Source organism: Vicia villosa, linkage group LG6, assembly GCF_029867415.1.
Source record: "Vicia villosa cultivar HV-30 ecotype Madison, WI linkage group LG6, Vvil1.0, whole genome shotgun sequence".
In the NCBI taxonomy this organism is placed as follows: Eukaryota; Viridiplantae; Streptophyta; class Magnoliopsida; order Fabales; family Fabaceae; genus Vicia; species Vicia villosa.
The window spans coordinates 107,477,786-107,498,812 of record NC_081185.1 but is presented as its reverse complement, the minus strand read 5'-3'; the positions used below and the strand labels follow the sequence as shown (position 1 = coordinate 107,498,812).

The 21,027-nt window shown below is 34.3% G+C and overlaps 1 protein-coding gene across 2 annotated transcripts; it reads left to right on the top strand.

Annotated features, from left to right (window-relative positions):
• Positions 1–481: 481 nt before the first annotated feature.
• Positions 482–7,918, top strand: LOC131609515 (probable galacturonosyltransferase 7). 2 transcript variants are annotated; one of them, XM_058881224.1, is made up of 10 exons: positions 482–726; positions 1,928–1,959; positions 2,066–2,128; positions 2,484–2,543; positions 3,456–3,531; positions 3,628–3,677; positions 4,058–4,359; positions 5,037–5,388; positions 5,485–6,027; positions 7,000–7,918. In XM_058881224.1, exons 1-10 carry the CDS (start codon positions 570–572, stop codon positions 7,276–7,278), a joined length of 1,914 nt encoding a protein of 637 aa, XP_058737207.1. In that variant the 5' UTR covers positions 482–569; the 3' UTR covers positions 7,279–7,918. The 2 variants fall into 2 exon arrangements, with proteins under 2 accessions (XP_058737207.1, XP_058737208.1); XM_058881225.1 differs by lacking the exon at positions 2,484–2,543.
• The last annotated feature ends 13,109 nt before the right edge of the window (positions 7,919–21,027 follow it).

Here is a 21,027-nt window from a genome sequence, read left to right as displayed (position 1 = left end):
TAAAGATTTATTGAGCAATCCCCAAATATAAAATAGAGATATGAAAGTTAAAGCCTGGTGTATCAAAAATTTACAAACCAAATTTGGAATAAAAAAAATATGTATCCCTATTTTCAGAATGTGAATAAAGCATAAATAAATAAAATACAATTAATTTTAATCCTAGGGTTAGTTTTTACGGTTAAGTTTCCAATTTTTTTCTTAAAAGCATATAAAATACCCTGATTTGAGCGCATGGGAAGTCGATAATTATTCATTTGTACCACCAGACCAGATCCAATTTATTTCCCTTGTTGGCGCATCAAGCTAAACTAACTTTCTCAGTCGGCGGTTGAATGATTACACTCCAGTTATTATTACAAATATAATATAATAAAATTTTCTTTTTATTATTATTATTTTCAATTTTCAATTTTCAGTTTTCAAACAAGTGTTATTTATCTTGAAACAAAAAATAAAATAATAAAAAACAAAAAACAGAAAAAGTACAAAACACAAACTAGTAAAGTGAGAAAAAGAGAAAGATAAATAGAGAAAGCGAGAAATTGAAGAAATCTGAAGAAAAAACGATGAAGAGCGGTGGTTTGGGCGCGGTTCCATCGTACGGCGTCCCCGCAAAACGACGGTGGCGAGGCTTCGTGATTGCGGTTCTCGGTCTCGTCATTCTCTCCATGCTCGTCCCTCTCGTCTTCTTGCTCGGTCTCCACAACGGTTTTCACTCTTCCGGTACTTGATCTCGTTCTAAATCACTGAGATCTATCGTTCTCTGATTCTCAATTCAATTTCACTTTCTTCGTTTTCATCACATTCTCTATACGCAACAGATCCACATCAATCACACTGATTATTTCATTCCTAATCACGTTACGCATCATTCTCAATGATTACACGCTCTAGATCCAATGTTAATCGATTTTTCCTTTTTTTTCTTTGTTTTCGTTAATCTTATTACTTTAAGCTGATGTTACTTTGAGTGTGAATCGTTTAATTTTGTGGCTTCTTAAAGATCTGTGTAATGTATTATCAATGTGAATATCGCTTTCTTATGTTTTCTGTTTTTAATTTAATAGAGGAATGTTCAATGCATGTTTGCTTCTACGTTATATGAGTGATGGATTAATTATATGATTTAATTTAATTCTGTCATAAATGTCTGTTTTCTGATATTTTTATTTATTAATGATTGCTGATACTTATTTACAGTTGTGCATTTGTAGTGTATTCCGTCAAATCACAAAGATATTTATGAATTACTTACATGACATGATAGATGGGTGGTTTCTTATTGGACGCTAGTGTTAAACTATTTTACTGTTTATTAGGAGAAATAGAGTTTCCTTTTTGAGTTGAATTTCCTTCTCTCACTAAGCATGTGTTTGGTACCACGTTTCCAATTCATAAAATCACGGTGGCAGTTGCTTTTTGCCGTGGAAATGAGAAGCTACTAATTGTAGCTTCTATTAAACGTATGTTTTTTATGTTTCCCACCGTGATTCCAAACAAGTACTAAGTATGGTGTGCAAAATTTATTTATTTATGAAAAATGCCATTAGTTATAACAGAATTTTGGAACTCGGGCGAATTTAGGCGTAGTTTTTGGTTGTATTCTGCCAAATACTCTTATGATTGGTTATTCTTTATTGGTGATGTGTTTGTGAGGGAAAGGATTCCCTCCAGTTTAGATTTCAATGGAGGAGGAGCAGTGTTAATCTCCACTCTTCAAACTCTACCTCCTCAAATCATTTTGATTTTTAATATTTTATTGTATGGTCTTGATATCATTAAAGGGTAAATTGAATGGCGAGAATCCACTCCCATGTTTGTGATGATAGTTTTGGGCTAAATAGCATTGCACTTTATTTATTTATTTTGTGTAAATTGTTTTTTTGCTTACAGTTGGTCTCCGTTTGTCATTGTGTTTTTGCAGGATATATATATGAACAGAGAAGTACTCCTTCGGTAAGCATTCACTTCAAATGTATTTGTGAACTTGTGCCAATTTTTCCAGCTTAATTTAGTATTATCATGTTGACATTGTTGTTTTATTTCTCACTTTCTGATTCAGAGTCATAAAGTTCTTGAAAGTTACGATAGACACAATGTTGGCCACACGGAGAAAAAGTCTGAGGTATGGTGGTTAAGTCCCAAGCTATTTTAAATAAGCCTTCTTTTTCTTCTAGCAATCTTCTACGCGGTATTGTTTGTCATGGTAACCTCACTGTTTTAATTATAGTTAACACGTACCGTTACTTAAACATAAATTGTCAATTTTTAAGTAGTCAAATGTGTGAATAATTTTCAAATTTTCAATTGTAATGCACAAGTTTGATGGATATTCTCAAAGCAAAGAAATTGGGTAAACAATTAGGTTACCAGTAATAGAGGAACGCATGCTTAGTGAATAAGCCAAACATTCAAAAACAGAAATCTTACCCCCCCAAATCCACGAGTGATGTCTTTTTTTGTGTAAATTTCTTCCGCAGGGAGAAAAATCAAGTCATGTGAAGGATCTGATCACTAAGTTTGAACCAACTCTTCCCAAGGTTCTCTGCATAATACTCTGGTGGTTAATTTTTATACTTCTTTATTTAGAAATTTGTATGATAACAAATATATATAAATAACCGATCATCTCGTCTGTTTATTCTTGCCTAATGTAATCAAAAGGAAAACTCCATGTGGACAGTATTTCTGTAATTGTCATCAATTCCGGGTTCCGTGTCAACCTAAGATCTCATTCTTTCAAGTTGCATAGTTTTTTGGTTTTATTACTGTAAAAATGAATTTGTCAGAAAAATTTGGGTGAAACACAGGTAACAGGAGGGGTGCCAATGAAGAAAAACATAGAGGTTTAAGAGAAACATAAGAGAACAGTCGAATATATATAGATAAAAAAAAATGATACATCAAAAGCTTCTCAAAGTATGTTTGAAATGGGGGTTATTTATAAACAGACATTAGAAGAAAGCCATGTAGGATGTACCCATTCCTATCCCCTAGTTGAGACTTGAGAGGTATCAAGGTAATCCTATACTAACTTACCAAACGCTCCATGGACTGCGTAAACTTCTCAATCCTGCTAAATATTTGTCTCTGTTTTTGGCAAAGCCTTTGTTCCTAACCATTAGAAATTGTTTTAAAATAGGACACATCCAATACTGTTCTAAATCCTCAAATAAATGGTTCCATACAAAAGTGGCCCCTTTACATTGCAAAATTTTGTTCACACAGTTCTTAAATCTTACTAACTCCTTCCAGATTTACAAGTTGTGGGATTGGGGTATAAATGTACTGATTTGTCTGAAATTATAAGATTCACAGGATCAAGTTAAATAAAAATCCTCCTTCCTTATACATGGAACTGAAGGGGTTGGCAACGCTGCATCGTATGCCATCTAGAATATATGTGACAATACTATTAATTATCATATATCAATAATAATTTTGCATGTCAGGATGTTATGAAGAATTATGCTCGAGGAAACAAGAATGGCACCATCAGTAGGGGTGCCAATGAAGAAAAACATAGAGGTGTGCTTCTATGGATTCAATATCATATGTCCTCATGAAACCTTGTTGGAAATCAATACCTTCTTTTTTTTGTTTCTAATTTTAAATATTTTTCAGGTGTCAAGGTGCCACCAAAATCTGTTCTGCAACCACCCCCAACTTCTAATGTATGAATATATCATTGTCATTTGTTGAACACATAATTGCTCTGAATAGTTCAATTCAAGTCATTAATTGAGACTGAGAGACTTATATACTATTAATCTTTGTAGGCAGAATCTTCTATAACTAGTCTAATCTTTATCCTTATCCTATAATAATGTTCACAGCACACTAAGTACTAACATAGAATTGAAACTTTTAACGCTCCACTTAAATAATTAGCCAGCTTGCAGAAAAACATAGAGATATAAAAACAGCCAAATGACACTCAGTCCCAGTGTTATAACACAAGTTTTATGACTTTGTACTTTTCAGCAGACTCCTTTAAAAGCTATTTTATATATTATTCTTGTAGCTACTTGAACAAATTTATATTCTGTAACAGAATCCTAAAGTTGGTCGCATTGAACAAGTCACCGACCCTAAGACAAATTCTCCTGATGAAAATGGAAAGTCGTGTGAGCTCTCATATGGTAGTTATTGTTTGTGGCAACAAAAACATAAAGAAGTTATGAAAGATGCCATGGTTAAGAAATTGAAAGACCAACTATTTGTGGCTAGATCTTATTATCCTAGCATTGCAAAACTCCCAGCACAAGACAAACTGTCTCGCGAACTAAAACAGAGTATACAAGAGCTGGAGCATGTACTTAGTGAATCTTCTACAGATGCTGATCTCCCTCCACTGTAAGCTGATATCATTGGATATTTCTTTTGTCCCCTAGCTTAGTTGTTTTAGTTGCTTTCTTACTTGAAAAGTTATTGGTATCTGATGATTTTCTTGTGAACATAGTTTACCTTCAATCAAGTAGTCTTGTAAAAATGTTGATTTTTAGTTTTCTAATTTGCTTGCAGATCTAGCTTTTGGTAATTTCTTGGATCCAAATGTTTTTGTTATGTTTTCAGACGTTAGATTAGAGTCCGTAGTGCAGTTTAATTAGTTTATTTCCTCAAACAACTAAAGTCACCTGTATTAGTTTTATTAGCTTCTATGTAATTGTCTTTAACTTCTATTTACTTTACTACTTGTTTTTAGCACCATTTATGGTTCATAGACAATTTTTTGGGCTAATACGGTATACTGCAAAGCATGCTCTTATTTTTCTTTCTTATCTTAACTTTGTTCTGTCTTGGGGTTTAAGATATCCATTATGTTGTTTGACCTCAAACCCAATGCTATTGCCCTGCGAACCTTGACTTTAAGGCATGTTAGGACTCATGAACTAACTCTTCAAAACCTTAGGATTTAGGTGTTAACCCATGAATGCTTTAAACATGCCCCCTCATGCAAAAGCACTTTATCTCATTTTAGTTACTATAAAGTTTACAAGAAATTTTACAAAGTATTCAAAATCATTTTATAGGGTTGAGACTAAATCAGAGAAGATGCAAGTTGCAATATCCAAAGCTAAATCAGTCCCCGTGGTTTGCGACAATGTTGATAAGAAATTGAGACAAATATATGATCTGACTGAGGATGAAGCTGATTTCCACATGAAACAGAGTGCATTCCTATATAAACTCAACGTTCTGACAATGCCGAAGAGTTTTCACTGCCTGGCACTGAAACTAACTGTTGAATATTTCAAATCTTCACATGATGATGAGGCTGATTCAAAAAAATTTGAAGATTCTTCATTGCGCCATTATGTTATTTTCTCTAATAATGTGCTTGCTGCGTCAGTGGTTATTAACTCCACTGTAACTCATGCAAAAGTATGCTTTGCTTCTAATCAAGCACCAGTGAATTGATAGAGGTTGGATTTTAGAAGCAATTTTAATAATTTCACTTGTTGCTGCATAATATTTCAGGTAAGTCGGAATCAGGTTTTTCATGTGCTGTCTGACGGACAAAATTATTATGCAATGAAGCTTTGGTTCAAGAAGAACAATTATGGAGAAGCTGCTGTTCAAGTGTTAAATGTTGAGCATCTTGAGATGGATAGCCTAAAAGACAATCCATCACAACTGTCCTTGCCTGAAGAGTTTCGCGTTTCATTTCGCAGTTATGATAATCCATCCGCGGGCCAGTTTAAAACAGAATATGTTTCAATTTTTTCTCATTCACATTATTTACTTCCTGATATATTCAGCAAATTGAAGAAAATTGTTGTTCTGGACGACGACGTTGTGATTCAGCAAGACTTGTCGGCCCTTTGGAACCTTGACATGGGTGAAAAAGTTAATGGCGCAGTGCAATTCTGTTCAGTAAGGCTAGGTCAGCTGAAAAGTTATTTGGGCGAAAAAGGGTTCAGTCATAATTCCTGTGCTTGGATGTCAGGGTTAAACATAATTGACCTAGTGAAGTGGAGAAAGCTTGGTCTTACTCAAACTTACAAAAAGTTGTTAAAAGAGGTTAGTGGCTAAAATCCCTAGATCTGCATTACAATATTTTTGGAAAATACTATTATTGGATATAGCAGTACTGAGAGTAGTATTGCTAAAAATAGCAGTACTGAAAGTAGTATTGTTAAATATAGCAGTAGTAGTAGAGGCGTCATACTGGGCCAAGCTCAAGGCATTGGTCTGAATAACCCAACAAAATGAATTACTAGGCTGATTGACTTAAAAAATTGGCCTGACCCAATTTAGGATGGCCCCACATAGCCTGACCTTCAAAGAATATTCAAAGTCACTAGAATTATCAAGTGACTGCTAGTTTGCTAAATAATTCATGTTTTCAGTCTTTTAAAAAAACAAACTTGTTTTCATATTGTTGTGTTTTCAAGTTATGCATGTAAAGAAAACAGTGAAAACATTTTTTTATGTTGTTTTCACTGTTTGTTACAACACTTTGAAAAAAAAAAGGGTGGTTTTCTTGCACATCTAGGGTGAAAATTATAAATGAATTTGCAAATCCAAGGAGCTGTATTCTCTCATTTTGAAGTCAAATGTCGTTTTACAACAAGCATCTGTCTTTTACTTTGTAATCTTTCAATACAAGTTGATTAAATAAATTATTTTGAACTCTAGTTATAAGAATAAAAAAAGGAACACAATCCAATAGGACTGAGAGCTCGACACAATTAAATTCTTGCCCAAATGCACTAGGCCGGCCTGATTTAAAACTAGTTACTGGTTATAAATAGTAACAATGGAGATAGTTTATTTGTGTATAGGAATCCCCTATCGGTTTCTTTCTGTTTTTTTTTTTCTTATTAGGAAGTTTTTGTGAAAGGTCAGAAGTAGTCTTTACATTAGGCGGTTCATATAGCATAGCAAATATAAAATTGCCTAAAAGAATTATGTTATCTTTAATGACTGCATGATGTGGTTTGTTGAGTATTGTGTTATTTACCTTATGATGTTATTTATTTCCTTATATAGTTGAGTAAACAAAAAGGATTCAACATAGCTGCAACATGGCCTGCAAGCTTGCTCACATTTGAGAATAAAATATATCCACTCAATGAGTCGTGGGTGCGGTCTGGATTGGGTCATGATTACAAAATTGACTCTAACTCCATTAAAACAGCTCCGGTACTACACTACAATGGGAAAATGAAACCATGGCTTGATCTGGGAATTCCAAACTACAAGAGCTACTGGAAGAAGTTTCTGAACAAAGAGGATCAGCTCTTGAGTGAGTGCAATGTAAATTCATAGAAAATTATGGGAGAGCTTTTAAGAAGCAACAAAAAGATGCCTGTGCTATGGGTGCTCAATTTTTCGATATAATTTTTCGATGCGGTTTTGTGGAAGAGGCAATAGCCTAATAGGGTTGATGAGGTTAACACACCTGTTATAAAATTAATCACTCAATAAGGAACCTGGAAACTTCACTGCATTTCCGGCAAAAAGCATTAAGAAATCTGAGTACCCTCACAGTTTTCAAGATAGCTAATTGGTGTTGAGGTTTTTCCCACTGTGTTATTGGTGGGCAGTACGAAGAGTTATGCATGAGCAAAGGCAGTATAACTCATATATAGACAGTGAAATTGTTTGTTTCAAGATTTTATTATGCTTCATGATGTAAATTATTCATAGCTGAGAATCAAGTAGAATGATTCCTTCTAGTTCTCTGGATTTATAATTTGCCCAAAGTTTGTTTTTGTTTGATGACAAAAATGTTATCCAACAGCTATATAAACAAAACAAAAACAAAAAAAATACAATTTTGTACTCAAGCAATACTTTACATTCCCTAAATGTATTTGCTTTCATTATTTGTTGTACTTACATTTGTCCTCTTAGGTTACAAAAATTTCAATGTATTCATTTATGAGCCATGTAATATTATTTAGATTTTATCATACAAAAGTCTAAATTTGAATGTATTATTAGTGTAATATTAGATTAGATCTGTTTTCTTGAAAGTCATCAATTGATAAATAAACCAGAGCTATATATATATATATATATATATATATATATATATATATATATATATATATATATATATATATATATATATATATATATATATATATATATATATAAACCAGAGCTATATATATATATATATATATATATATATATATATATATATATATATATATATATATATATATATATATATATATATATATATATATATATATATATATATATATATATATATATATATATAGGGGACGACTCAAGTGAGAACGCTTGGTTATTATGAGAAATGAGAACAATGAATCACGACCATTAAATTTTGATTTTGTTGATTTTAATGGACTCGATTGGTTTCTCTTTCTATGATCCTTAATATTTATTTTAAATAAACACAGAAAGAGAAACCAATCGAGTCCATTAAAATCAACAAAATCAAAATTTAATGGTCGTGATTCATTGTTCTCATTTCTCATAATAACCAAGTGTTCTCACTTGAGTCGTCCACTATATATATATATATATATATATATATATATATATATATATATATATATATATCATAACAAAACATGAGTTTTTTAGAACAACAACTCTCAGATTCTCACTTCACTGCTAATTTTTATTTTATTTTATATATTTATGCAAAATTAAGAAATTATTAAAATTTGGCAGACGTTTTATAAAATAATACAAGTTAGGTGCAGAAAAAAAAAATAGTAAGACCAGATCACTCTTTTGGGTTATTTATGAAAAAATCAGGAAGACAACATTACTTTTTGGGTTATTTATTCAGTACTCTGCTGGATTCTGGTAAGTTTGATATTTGCTTTACTCAGAAGGCGATGTGTAAAAATGGATTCTGAGTTGTTAACTAGTATTTGGGCAATCGCCATTGGCAGGGTTGGTGGCATTCTATTTATAAGTATTTGGAAGTCTGGCTCTGTGGATGTTCAATTTACATTCTCTTGGGAAATGTTTTTAGGTGTGTAGGGGAAGGAAAGATAATGATTTGTTTTATGTTGTAATGTCTAGCCTTCTAGCTCGATTGATGGAAAACGGAAACGGTGGGAACTTTATGTAGATTAAAGTGTGGGTTAAACGGTTGATGCAACCCAATCTTTTGGATTGAAGATGTTTTCTAAGGTCTTGGCTTCAAGGTTGAGAAAAGGTATTAGTTTTGATTTCGAAGTGTCAAAACACTTTCTTTACCAAAGCGCTTGAGTCTTGCTTATGTGTTTGTTCTTAATGAAATTCTAGATTTGGCAAGAAGGAAGAGAGACAACTGTATGCTATTGAAGAATGATTTTGAATGGACTTATGATTCATTCAACTAAAATTATGGTTTTTTCTTCACCCACCTCCTAACCTTCTTGCCCACCCCTGGTGAATTTACAACATTACCCCTTGTTTCGGAAGTTCATTTCCGAAACGGTACTTTTTTTTGAAAAAAAGGTGTTTTCGGAAATGAACTTCCGAAAACGTGTTTTTTTTAATATAAAATATTGGTTTCGGAGATGCATCTCCGAAATAAAGTTACATTTTCAGAAAATGTGGTGTTTCGGAAGTTCATCTCCGAACGCACCCCCTTGGAGAATTCGGAAATGAACCTCCGAAAATATGTCTGGACAGAATAAAATGAAAAACAACAACAATTCGCTTTATTTAACCGGGTGAAGATTACAACGATAATAATACATAAAATTAAAGTTACATATTGTTGAACACGGGTAGGTGGGGATGAGAGAGTGGTGGGGAGAAAAAAAGGCTTCCAAATTTCAAAAGGTGTACTACTGTAAGTAACAAATGACGGAGGAGGTGTAACCGGGGCCGGAACATATGACGGAGGAGGTGGATGTCCGGAGGAAGAAGAACCGGAGGTACGTCCACCGCGAGACAAAGGAGCCAATCAATGTAAGCTATAATTTATCATTATCATCAGGGGACGTCATTACAAAAAATTGGGAAAAAAATCTTATTATTTTTAATCTTGATTTTTTAGAAATGACGTCCCTAGATGATAATGATAAACTATAGCTTACAATGATTGGCTCCTTTGTCTCGCAGTGGACGTACCTCCGGTTCTTCTTCCTCCGGACATCCACCTCCTCCGTCATATGTTTCGGCCCCGGTTACACCTCCTCCGTCATTTGTTACTTACACTAGTACGTATTTTTATTAACATGATAAATCCAATACAAAAACACTGTGCGATACAATCCGAAATCCGAACAAAACAAAACAAAACACGTCAAACAAAACAAAAACATGTTATTCTGCCCGACGAGGGTTACAAAATACACATCAAACAAAATAAAAACACGTTATTCTTCTCGACGAGCGAACTCCTCCGAATGAAGATAATTATACCAATCTTCATCCCACTCAGTATCAGAACCATCAGCGTTGATCACGCCTGAAGGCTGAGCCTGCGCGTCCGAGCCATGGACTCCCAGGGGACGAGAAGCAGAACCAGTCAAAAGCTTCTTCTTCTCCTTCACCACCTTCACCTCCTTCACCTCTTTCACCTCCTTCTTTGAAGAACCCTTTCTTCCCTTAGCGCCCTCTTTAGAAAACGCAGTCCTGCGTGCTTGTTGGTTGCCTGACATGTTCCTGTAAACAGTTGAAATCGATTAATATGCGAGACAAAATAAAAAACAAAAAAATTTGAACTTCTGATACAATTCGGAAGTTCATTTCCGAAAACTGGGAGGGAGGTGTTTTCGGAAATGAACTTCCGAAACACCCCTGCGATGGACTTTTCTGCAACTTCCATGGCAGACCCCTAAACCAAACTTCAAACCAAATCAAAATGCTTCTAAACAACCTAAATACTACTAACAACCTAACCATATATCATTTATGCAATTAAAACCCTAAATAACATGCATTTGAATAATAGATATAAAAATTTCAAAACTTACAAAGTGTTAGGATTGAGGGCTTTTGAATGTTGTTTAGCAGTGTGATTGGAGCATTGATGCAGCTTTGGAATTCTGTTTGCACAAATTTTCGCCTTTGCCACTTTTTGTTTTGATTTAGGGTAAATGATTGGGGGAGGGGGAGTGTTTTGATAAATCTGCAGAAATCGCAGTATTTCGGAAGTTCACTTCCGAAACCCCTTCTTCGGAAATGAACTTCCGAAATAAGTCAATTTTTTCAAAAAAAAAAGCGCTTCGGAAGTTCATTTCCGAAGCAGGGGTATTTTGGTATTTTCGCTGGGGGTGACCCCCATAGGGAGGTGGCCAAAGAAATTTTCAAAATTATTTAGGATATATGATATGAACGATGGGTTTAGTAAAGCTTGATAAAATAAATTATGAATAAGTTAGGATGGATTATTGTTGGGGGAATATAAACTCGAATGGATTAGAAAAAAGTTGAATAGACCGTTCTCAAAAAGATTAATTTAAAAACGTTTTTTTCTTCTTCTTCAAATTAGAGTTTAATAAAATTGTTTGGCGTAGTGAAATTTTTATATATTATTAGTATATGCTTAAACCAGAAATAAAATTAATGAAAGATGAAGATATTAAAGCAATCATCGCTTTATTTATCTAAATTCATTTTACATGAGATGTGTAAATCGAAATTATTCAATTGATTAAGAAATCTATTATTATATTTTTCATGTTTAATCACAAGATTTTTAGAACTTAACAACATGAAATTTCTAAAAAACCATATATATATATATATATATATATATATATATATATATATATATATATATATATATATATATATATATATATATATATATGGGGACGTATCAAATGAGAACTTTGGTTATTATAAGAATGAAAACTTTTAATAATAACCGTACGATTTAAAATCAATGCTCAGATATGCATTTATGTGATATGTATTTAAATCAGAATCTATCTATTAATTATTGTCTTTTAAAATTTGAGTGAAATCTGAGCATTCTTATTTCTTACGTCTCATATATATATATATATATATATATATATATATATATATATATATATATATATATATATATATATATATATATAGGGCATATCATATGAGAATGACATATTTATATGAGAATATGAGAATGAATCCGAACCATTGGATTTTAAAATAAATGGTGGAGATTATGAGTGAATCTTTTTTTTCTCTCTCCTACTTCATCTATTTCAAGATACTGGAGAGAGAAAAAAAAGATTCACGCATAATCTCCACCATTTATTTTAAAATCCAATGGTTCAGATTCATTCTCATATTCTCATATAAATATGTCATTCTCATATGATATGCCCTATATATATATATATATATATATATATATATATATATATATATATATATATATATATATATATATATATATATATATATATATATATATATGGCGTATCATATGAGAATGCCTTTTTTATATGTGTAGCGGGGAAAATCTGACATCGAAGCCATGGGATTGACTCGAATCAATATTCCGTTTTGAAATCGCCACCGCGCTTTATTTTTTCAAAGGAAAAGGGAAAAGAACGTAAAAACCCAAAGTTTTGTTTTAAAAAAACAAGAAAGAGAACTCAGGTTCGGGTGTTGATTATATGAGGGGAAGGTTTAAAGCACCCCTCATATCCGTGGTACTCCACGGGAACCTTTTTGAAAATCTGTGTGTGTGTGCTAAAAAAACGGTTTGTTTTATTTTCAAAATAAGCTCGGCAAAGCGTTAAGCTTTGGGCCTACATACCTCCTCGGTGCAATGGAGAAGTCAGAGCTAATGTAGTTCCGCTTTTGGGAAAAACGTTTTTAAAACGAATAAACACTTTGTTGTCGTTAGAGAGAAATACTCAGCCATTGATCTTGAGCATGAGAACAAACAAGTTCTTTGCATCGCAAATGAAAGAAGGGCGCCAACTCGGATAAAATCAACGAGTATGCCACTAGCTCTCTCACGCGGAAAAGATCTCGTTATTATCAATCAATTTCAAAATCGTGGGGTATAACCACTCGTTTCGACAATTAACGGTGTCTAAACTTTTGAAGAAAAGCCACTAAGGGCGAAAGATATTTTTAAGAAAAGGTTTTGAAAAGGTTTGCAAACATAAGAATATTTTGGAAAAAGGGAGAAGATTTTGAAAATTTAAGAATGGGAGGAGATGAAGAGGCTAACCTAATGCATAAAATAAAAGCTAAGGAAAGAAACGGTCTAACCGAATAAGAAGCCAACACTTGACATTAAGAGCCAAGGTAGTTTTCCCATCCTTTGGATTTATCAATACCAACACATTAACACTTGGGGATCCAGATGAACTTATTGTCTTAGCACCATTTTTCATTAAGCACATTAAGATTCTGACAAAAATTGGGCAGAGTAACGGCTGTTTTTGGGTAAAATCCTTATCTCAATGCCTTGGAATTAACCATCAAGGGCTTTCAAGGAAATACCTGCACACATAAACATACAACAGAACAATGCCAGACAGACAGAACAATCACAGGATAGTAATAGAATGAGTCCAAAGGTACTAGGTCCATAAGTCCGAATCTCCAAATTGCTAGGGATAGTAACTGATAGTCCAAAGAGAGCCTTATGTATTTTTTTAGATTTTGATTATTTATTAGTGTTTTAGCGAAAAAATAAAGTATGGTCCAAGTGGACAAAAGGAAAAAAAATACGGAAGCATAAACATATGTCCAAGTGGACAAAGAGAAAATGACAGAAAGTAAATATGATGAAATGATAAAGTAAAGCGATAAAGCGAGAAATATAAAGAGCGGTAATATAAAGAGCGGTAATATAGAGAGCGGTATAGTAAAGGTGCGGAAATTAAAGTTAGTTGTTAAATGTTAAAGATAACCATCTTGAAGCTTGTCAAGTATGTTATCAAAGTTAGTAGGAGATCGATGGTGAGTGAATGATGTACTCGGATTTAAATTCAGTGGGGTTTATCAGAAGCTTGATAAAATCATAGCGACTACACGATAAAAACCTCCACAAGTCTTAAATCAACCGCATACAATTCTCTTCCATATTTGATCTTTTTTATTCGGGACACGAAATATTGCGCTATGTTAAGCAGATCGCCAAGTGATTTATATAGAAATCACCCTACAACGAGGCCGGTCAAAACTTTATGTGCTAATGCATGCGAGAAGAGCGATATGTAGATCGCCTTCCGAAAGCAATACCGCACGAAAAGAAAATAGGTGAGTGATCTAGTCTTCACCAAGAATCCATAAGAATTCTCAAGGCATTAAGACTTTCATCGACCAAAATAAAAAGAAGTAAAAGATGGAACCACATTAAAAGCTCCTTTCATCCATAATTTCAATCACTTAATATTGCGGATTTGGATTCTCATCCTATCGACGCCCTAAGTCCATTGAAATTAGAGAGAAATTAGGCCTCTAACTTGTGATTCAAAGCAAATATCAAAAGAATGGAGTAGAAGATGAGTTAGAACCAAAAACAAGTCAAAAACCACAAAAATCAGCATTCTGCCCAGTGTAAATCGATTTGCACAGAGTGTAAATCGATTTGCATAACTCTGTTTTCAAAATCTGCGCAGTTTTCAGTTGTGTAAATCGATTTGCACAAGATGTAAATCGATTTGCACAACACAGTTTTCAGAAAAACAGCAAATAAAGAGAAGAAAACTTGTTTAAACATAAAACCAAACACCTTGTGATCTTGGATCAATTTGTGCACGAAAATGTATCAATTAAGCAAGCAAATCTCATCAATGTAGCACCAAAGGTGCATCAAGCATAAACAACAAAGGATCACATCTTGGATCATGAAAAGGATCTAGAATTTTACCAAATCTTCACAAACTTTGAGTCTTCTTCAAGAACACACAACCACAAGCCTTGATCTCTCACAATTGATGAAGAAACTAGTGTTTATGTTGAGGTTTAGCTCTAAATTAGTGAGGTTCAAGATGTGACTCACTAATTTGTGTGGAAGAGAAAGAGCTTTGAGTGATGGGTTTGGAAGAGGTGAGGAGAGAATTTGCAATAAGTTTCTTGGCTATCAAAGCTTGAAAAATGAAGAGGGGAGTGCCTCAATTTATAGCACTTAGGCTTGGGAAATTTTGTGGCTTGGAGTTAGGATTGGAAAATAGAATTAGGCTTGGAAAAGTGATTTGGAGCCAAAAATGAAATCCAATGGTCTTGATGCAATCACATGAGGGTACATGATTAGATGATGTAGGAAATCAAATGTAAGAACCAAGTCATGCTTCCCATGCTTGCAAATGATGTCAACACTTCAAAAAGCTGAAATTTGCCTTCATTTTTCCAAATTCGTGCTGGTGCAATCGATTTGCACATTATGCAAATCTATTTACATGGCTGAAAAAAGGCAAAATCTGGGGCAAAAACAGTTATGCAAATCGATTGCTGTCTTATGCAAATCGATTTGCACTGATGGCAGAAGCAAATCTGGTGCAGAAACAGTTGTGTAAATCGATTTACACCTTATGCAAATCGATTTGCACAGTGAAAATGTTGAAAAATGCTCCTTTGATGGGTATTTTGACTTGGTACCTACAAAACACAAACATACAAGAGCACAAGGCAATATTTTTGGTATTTTGGTTAGTAAAGGAATATATACTGTCATACCCCAAAATTTACCTCCCACACTTTTCTTACAACAAAAGCAAGACTCAAATCTCAAGACATGGCTCATTCAAATAATCCAGATGATTCACAGTCAGCAAATTCAAACTGAAAGGTCAATCACATTCAAGGCATGATTCAAACCATAATCATTGGGCAAACATCAAGTATGGGGTGCATAACCATCATTTGATCAAGAATTGATCATGATTCCATTAATAGAAACTCAGAGATGAACAAAACATGAAAAGGTTCAAATTAGGGTTTCTTAGGAGAAAGTCAACCCAACTTTGACTGGGCATAACTTTCACATGGAACATCAAAAATTCCCCACTCAAAGCCTATTTTGAAGGAAATTGGATTCTCTACAACTTTGTGTCTCACAAGCCAGGGCTAGAAATGCTTCATTTAAGAGATACAAAGCAAAAGATTACAGGTCATTTTCAGGCATCCTTCAGAAACAGTTTTTTCCCAAAGAGAATATGGTCAAGATAAAAGCTTCAAATGGAAAATATGTTCCAAAGTGGCTTGTAGAGGACCTCTTGAGGTTTCTAAAAAGTATTAGATCTCCCTCATAGCTTAAAAATTGAGTGAGATATGCTTGATCAAAGTTAGGTGATTTCGGAGGATCAAATGTGAAAAAGGGAGGTTCAAACTGGATTTTTTACAAATAGGCCCATGTTTGTACAAGTTGAACTTGGTCCATAAGTTATTCAAAACACATGCCACGAATAATAAATATTTTATTTGATTTTATACAAATTTATTTCATTTAAAATGGATTTTTAATGATTTAAATAAATGGAAAAATCAAATATTTTGTTATGGATTATATTTTGCTAATTTCCAATCAACATTAATACCAAAATATAGTCTATTTTCGTGCTCAATCAAATGGAAAAGATTGATACAATATTTGTACCAAAATAGAAGGTTTTAAAGAAAAAATAAAATCAAATTTGTTCAAAATTGCAAGGATGGATTTAAGAGAGATTTTGGACGTTTTTGTTGACCTAAATGTTTGTCTATAAGTACTAAACACAAGGCATAAGGGTTGGGGACGAAAATTCAGAGAGAAGAGGCACTTGCAAGAACCAAAAAATCACCCAAGAATTGGAATTCGGTTTTGGCAAATTAGGAGCTTTCAACAAGAACTAAAGGTTGCAAAAGCTTCCTTGGATCATTTGGAACGTGTCTGGATCGTCATTCTTCGTCAACACCCCCAGAATTTCTCCAAATAAGCCCAGGTAAGTTGTTCTGAACTTTGGTTCGAATAGTATGACATAGGCATTCCCATGATGTTTTGATTGTGTATTCTGTTTGTTCTTAATGCCCTGGTTGTTTCTGGATTGGTTTTATGAAGTTTGCGTGTGTTAATCGTGTTCCGCCATTAACGCCGTTTTGAGCTTTTAGGGTTTCAATTTAGGGCTTTTAATTAGGAGTGAAATCAGAGTCAATTAGGGGTACAGTTAGGTTCGCATGGTAGAAACAAGCAAATCTGAGGGGTCGCGCCATGTTTATGCATGAGTATATGCTATTCGCTGTTTTTGGTAGTTTAGTTCGCTATGAAAAATCCGTAGGGAATTCGTAGCTAAATGTGCAGTGTGTTGCAGGTTTGGTCGAGGAAGATGAATAGGTGTCAGGGGATGGTTGGTCCGTTTGAATTTCGCGCTAATTTCCATGGGTTTTCGTACTGATCACATATAATGCGTTCGCTTCATGTTTTAAACAACTAACCTCGTTGGTTGAGGTGGTTGACGCGCGCCCTGTTTATCCTCAGGGTCCAGGGTTCGATCCCTGGCCCTTTCACATATTTTGTTACATTTTCTACGCATGATCCAGTGTATTCCAGCCTCAGATTCCATCATACACCCTCAACATCTACCCTTGATATTCAAACCCCTTTAGATCCAACGCCCCTGATTGAATCCCCATGACATAAGCCATATTAAACAACCACATAGAATCAAAACCTTTAATAAAATTAAATAAATTTTAATGATTTGTTTTATTTTAATTAAGATACTAATTTTTAATATATATTAATTATATGATAATTATTTTTAATATGTAATGATTATATTAAAAATTTTCCAATTTGTTATTCGTGCCGATTAAACCGATTGATCGCTATGGTTAACAATGATTTTAATTAAAATACTATTTAATTAAAATAAAAATCAAACTAAATTCGATTAAATGGTTGCAATCATCTTATTGATTGTGATGATTAATCTCGCCTCATTTATTTAATTTAACTTGTTATTATTTGTAGTCGTGCTAATCGATTATGAGAGGTAGCAGTATAAAAAATAAAATTCATAAAGTTATAAAATACAATAAGTTGTTATTAGTGATAGTCGAATTAATCGATTTGAATTGGTAACAACGCAAATCCTTAATCTTTTAACTATGGTGATCAAACCTATTGATCATTGCGGTTAATTGTGCCAAATCAGGGTTGTACGCCCAAACCCTAATAATTCTAAAATCCATTCAAATTACAAGACAAAACAAACTGCGATAGGCTAACTAAAAAGCCTCTAAAAAACCATATCAAATCAAATTCAAATTCTAAATGGCGTACAACCCTTCCCGAACTACGTAGACTCTGATCCTCCCTAAGGAGGTACGTAGGCACTTGGCAACAAGGCGAGTCCCCCTCTTCAAAATCTCAATCATGTCCTTATAATTCTGTTTGCCACATTTCTTTACAAATCCTGCCATGCAACCCTAATCTTTGAACATTAGCCTTTAGGAAAGGGCTAAGGGTGCCTAACACCTTCCCTCAGCCTGATTATAATAACTTACCCTCAATCTCTTATCTGCGTGGGGTTTCCTATTCGCCCTTCAGAATAGGTGGCGACTCTCTAAGTTAAAATTTTAGGCAGGTTGCTACAGCTGGCGACTCTGCTGGGGAAACACTTTTAGTGAATTATTATGCTCCTAAGGCTTGAGTGGGTTTAGGTTTATGGCTCGTGGTTTGTGGTTTAGGGTTTGTGGCGCATTTTAGGGTTGGCAAATTGCCACATTTAGGGTTTGGGGGAGGTTTATCTTTTAATAAACATTAAATTATTTATTTGTTTATTTGTTTTATGTTTTTTATCTGCCTGAAAATATCTGCTTTTATTTTTATATATTTGCTCTATTTTTATGTCGGTTAAACCTTAAGCGTGGGAGTTAACTTTGAGACCAAAAGGGGACATGAATCGCCTTACGAATCTCACTGATAACTCCACTCGGAGTGGGTTAGGTATTTGGAAAGGTCCGAAACGAAGCTAGACTTTGTGGAGGGCTGGACTGGATACTTAGCTGATCTCTCCGGGAACCTACCCAAAAATTCGAACCTCATGGATAAAATGAGTTGTTCCAAAATCCGAAGAGACGAAAAAGTCTCGGAGGCTACGAACGACCCCATGAGACCTTTTAGAACCCCCATATAAAGGTTGGCTCCCAAGAGCCCCCTACGTCGAACCTATGAACCTGGGTTCTTTGAAATACCATGTTTTTTTTGCTTAATTATTTTTTTTATGTTTGTATTATTTTTTTTGTTGTTATGTGTTTGCATGCATCATCTAATCATTTGCATTTTTCATCATGTCTTATCCACAAATAAAAATAATAATACACATATATGTATATATATTTGGTAAAATGTATTTTGTTGGTGAATGTGTAGGAAGGATGAGTACGAAGAAAACAATCGTGCACTTTACTGTTTCTACTCCAGACATTAAGAAATTGAAGATCATCAAAGAAAAATTGCCATCAGGTGCTTTGGATAGGTTTGAGATTCGCTATGGTAATATCTTGGATTTGCTAAGGGTAAAAGTGCAAGAAGAAGCTATCACCGCTTTGGTACAATTCTATGATCCGCCTTTGAGATGTTTTACTTTCCAGGATTTTCAGTTAGCACCTACCATAGAAGAAATGGATGCTATGTTGGGTTTTTCGAGGATAAAAAAGGAATTCTATACTGGTGTGGGTAAGGAAGTTGACTTTTCAGATCTAGAAAAGGCTTTAGGAATGTCCGCTGCAGAATTGAAAGTACATTATAAAACTGAGGGAGAAGTGCATGGGTTCAAAAGATCTTATTTAGAAAATCAAGCATTAATGTTTGCTCAAAGGAAACAATGGGACATTTGTGGACATGTGTTAGCTCTCTTGGTTTTTGGTGTTGTTTTATTGCCAAAGAATATTGACTATGTTGATCCTACCGCTATTCATGCTTTCACTTCTTTTAGGCTTTTTGACAAAGATCCAACTCCGACTATCCTCGCTAACATTTACTATGCTATTCATATGAGGTATGAAAGAAAGAGAGGAGTGCTAGTTTGTTGCGTTCATTTGCTTTATTCTTGGTTGACTTCCCATCTCTACAAAGCTAGTTGCTTTATCAAAGAATTAACTAGGAACGATTGGTCTCAAAAATTAAGGGCTCTTAAAGCGGACTCTATTCTATGGTATGCAAGAAAATTGAATTCAGACAAGATTATTTATAAATGTGGAGAATTCAACAATGTGCCATTAATAGGAACTCTTGGTTGTATTAATTATAATCCTAATTTAGCACTACGTCAATTGGGTCATTCCATGGATAAAGAACCTTCCGAGCAACGTACAAAAGAATTGATTTTGCATGATAATGGGAAAGGTGAACCAAGGACATGGAAGAAGGTAATTCAAGCTTGGAGTAGTGTTCATAGAAGAGATTTTGGGCCAAAGAATGCGATTGCAAAGGAACCTTACACCACATGGGTTCGAGAAAGAGTTAAGAAAGTATTGCTCCCTTTTGTTGTGGATCCCGCCTACAAGCCTGATTCTCCTGATCCTGTTCCTTTATCCATCGAAGAGATAGAAGGAATTAGGGCTGCCCTAGAGGCGTCCCGAAAGGAGAAAGAAAAATTAGAGCTTGATTTGCATCAGCTTACTAATGAAAGGAGCCAACTACGCTTTGACCTTAAAGAGAAAAATCAAGAACTCCAAGCGATGAAAGAAGAAAATGATAGGCAAAGAAGTAAAAGAAAGCGTGCAACTGAAGGGTATTTAAGTGCTAACTTTAATTTAGAGGCTCATGATGAGAGGTTGGAGCAAGCTAATACGGAAATTGCAAGGTGGAGAAGGCGTTATGAAAAGGCTTCCCATGACAAAGCGGAATCCGAAAAAAATCTAGAAGCTGTGGTTTTCGAATTAACGGATAGAACTAAGGACCAAGAAGTGGAAATAAGGGATTTAAAGTTTGATCTTCAAGAGGCCCGCAATGCTGGACAAGAAGAACGCACAAGAAGGTTAACCGCGGAAGAAGCACTTTTACAGCGCACTGATGAGCGTCATAGAGCACTTCAAGCTTTGGCCGTGCTTAGGCAATTACTACTAAGGCAAAAGGAGTTATGTGATGCTGCAAGGGATGAAAGGGACTATTGGGAGAGACAATACACAATTGTTTCTACTGCTTAT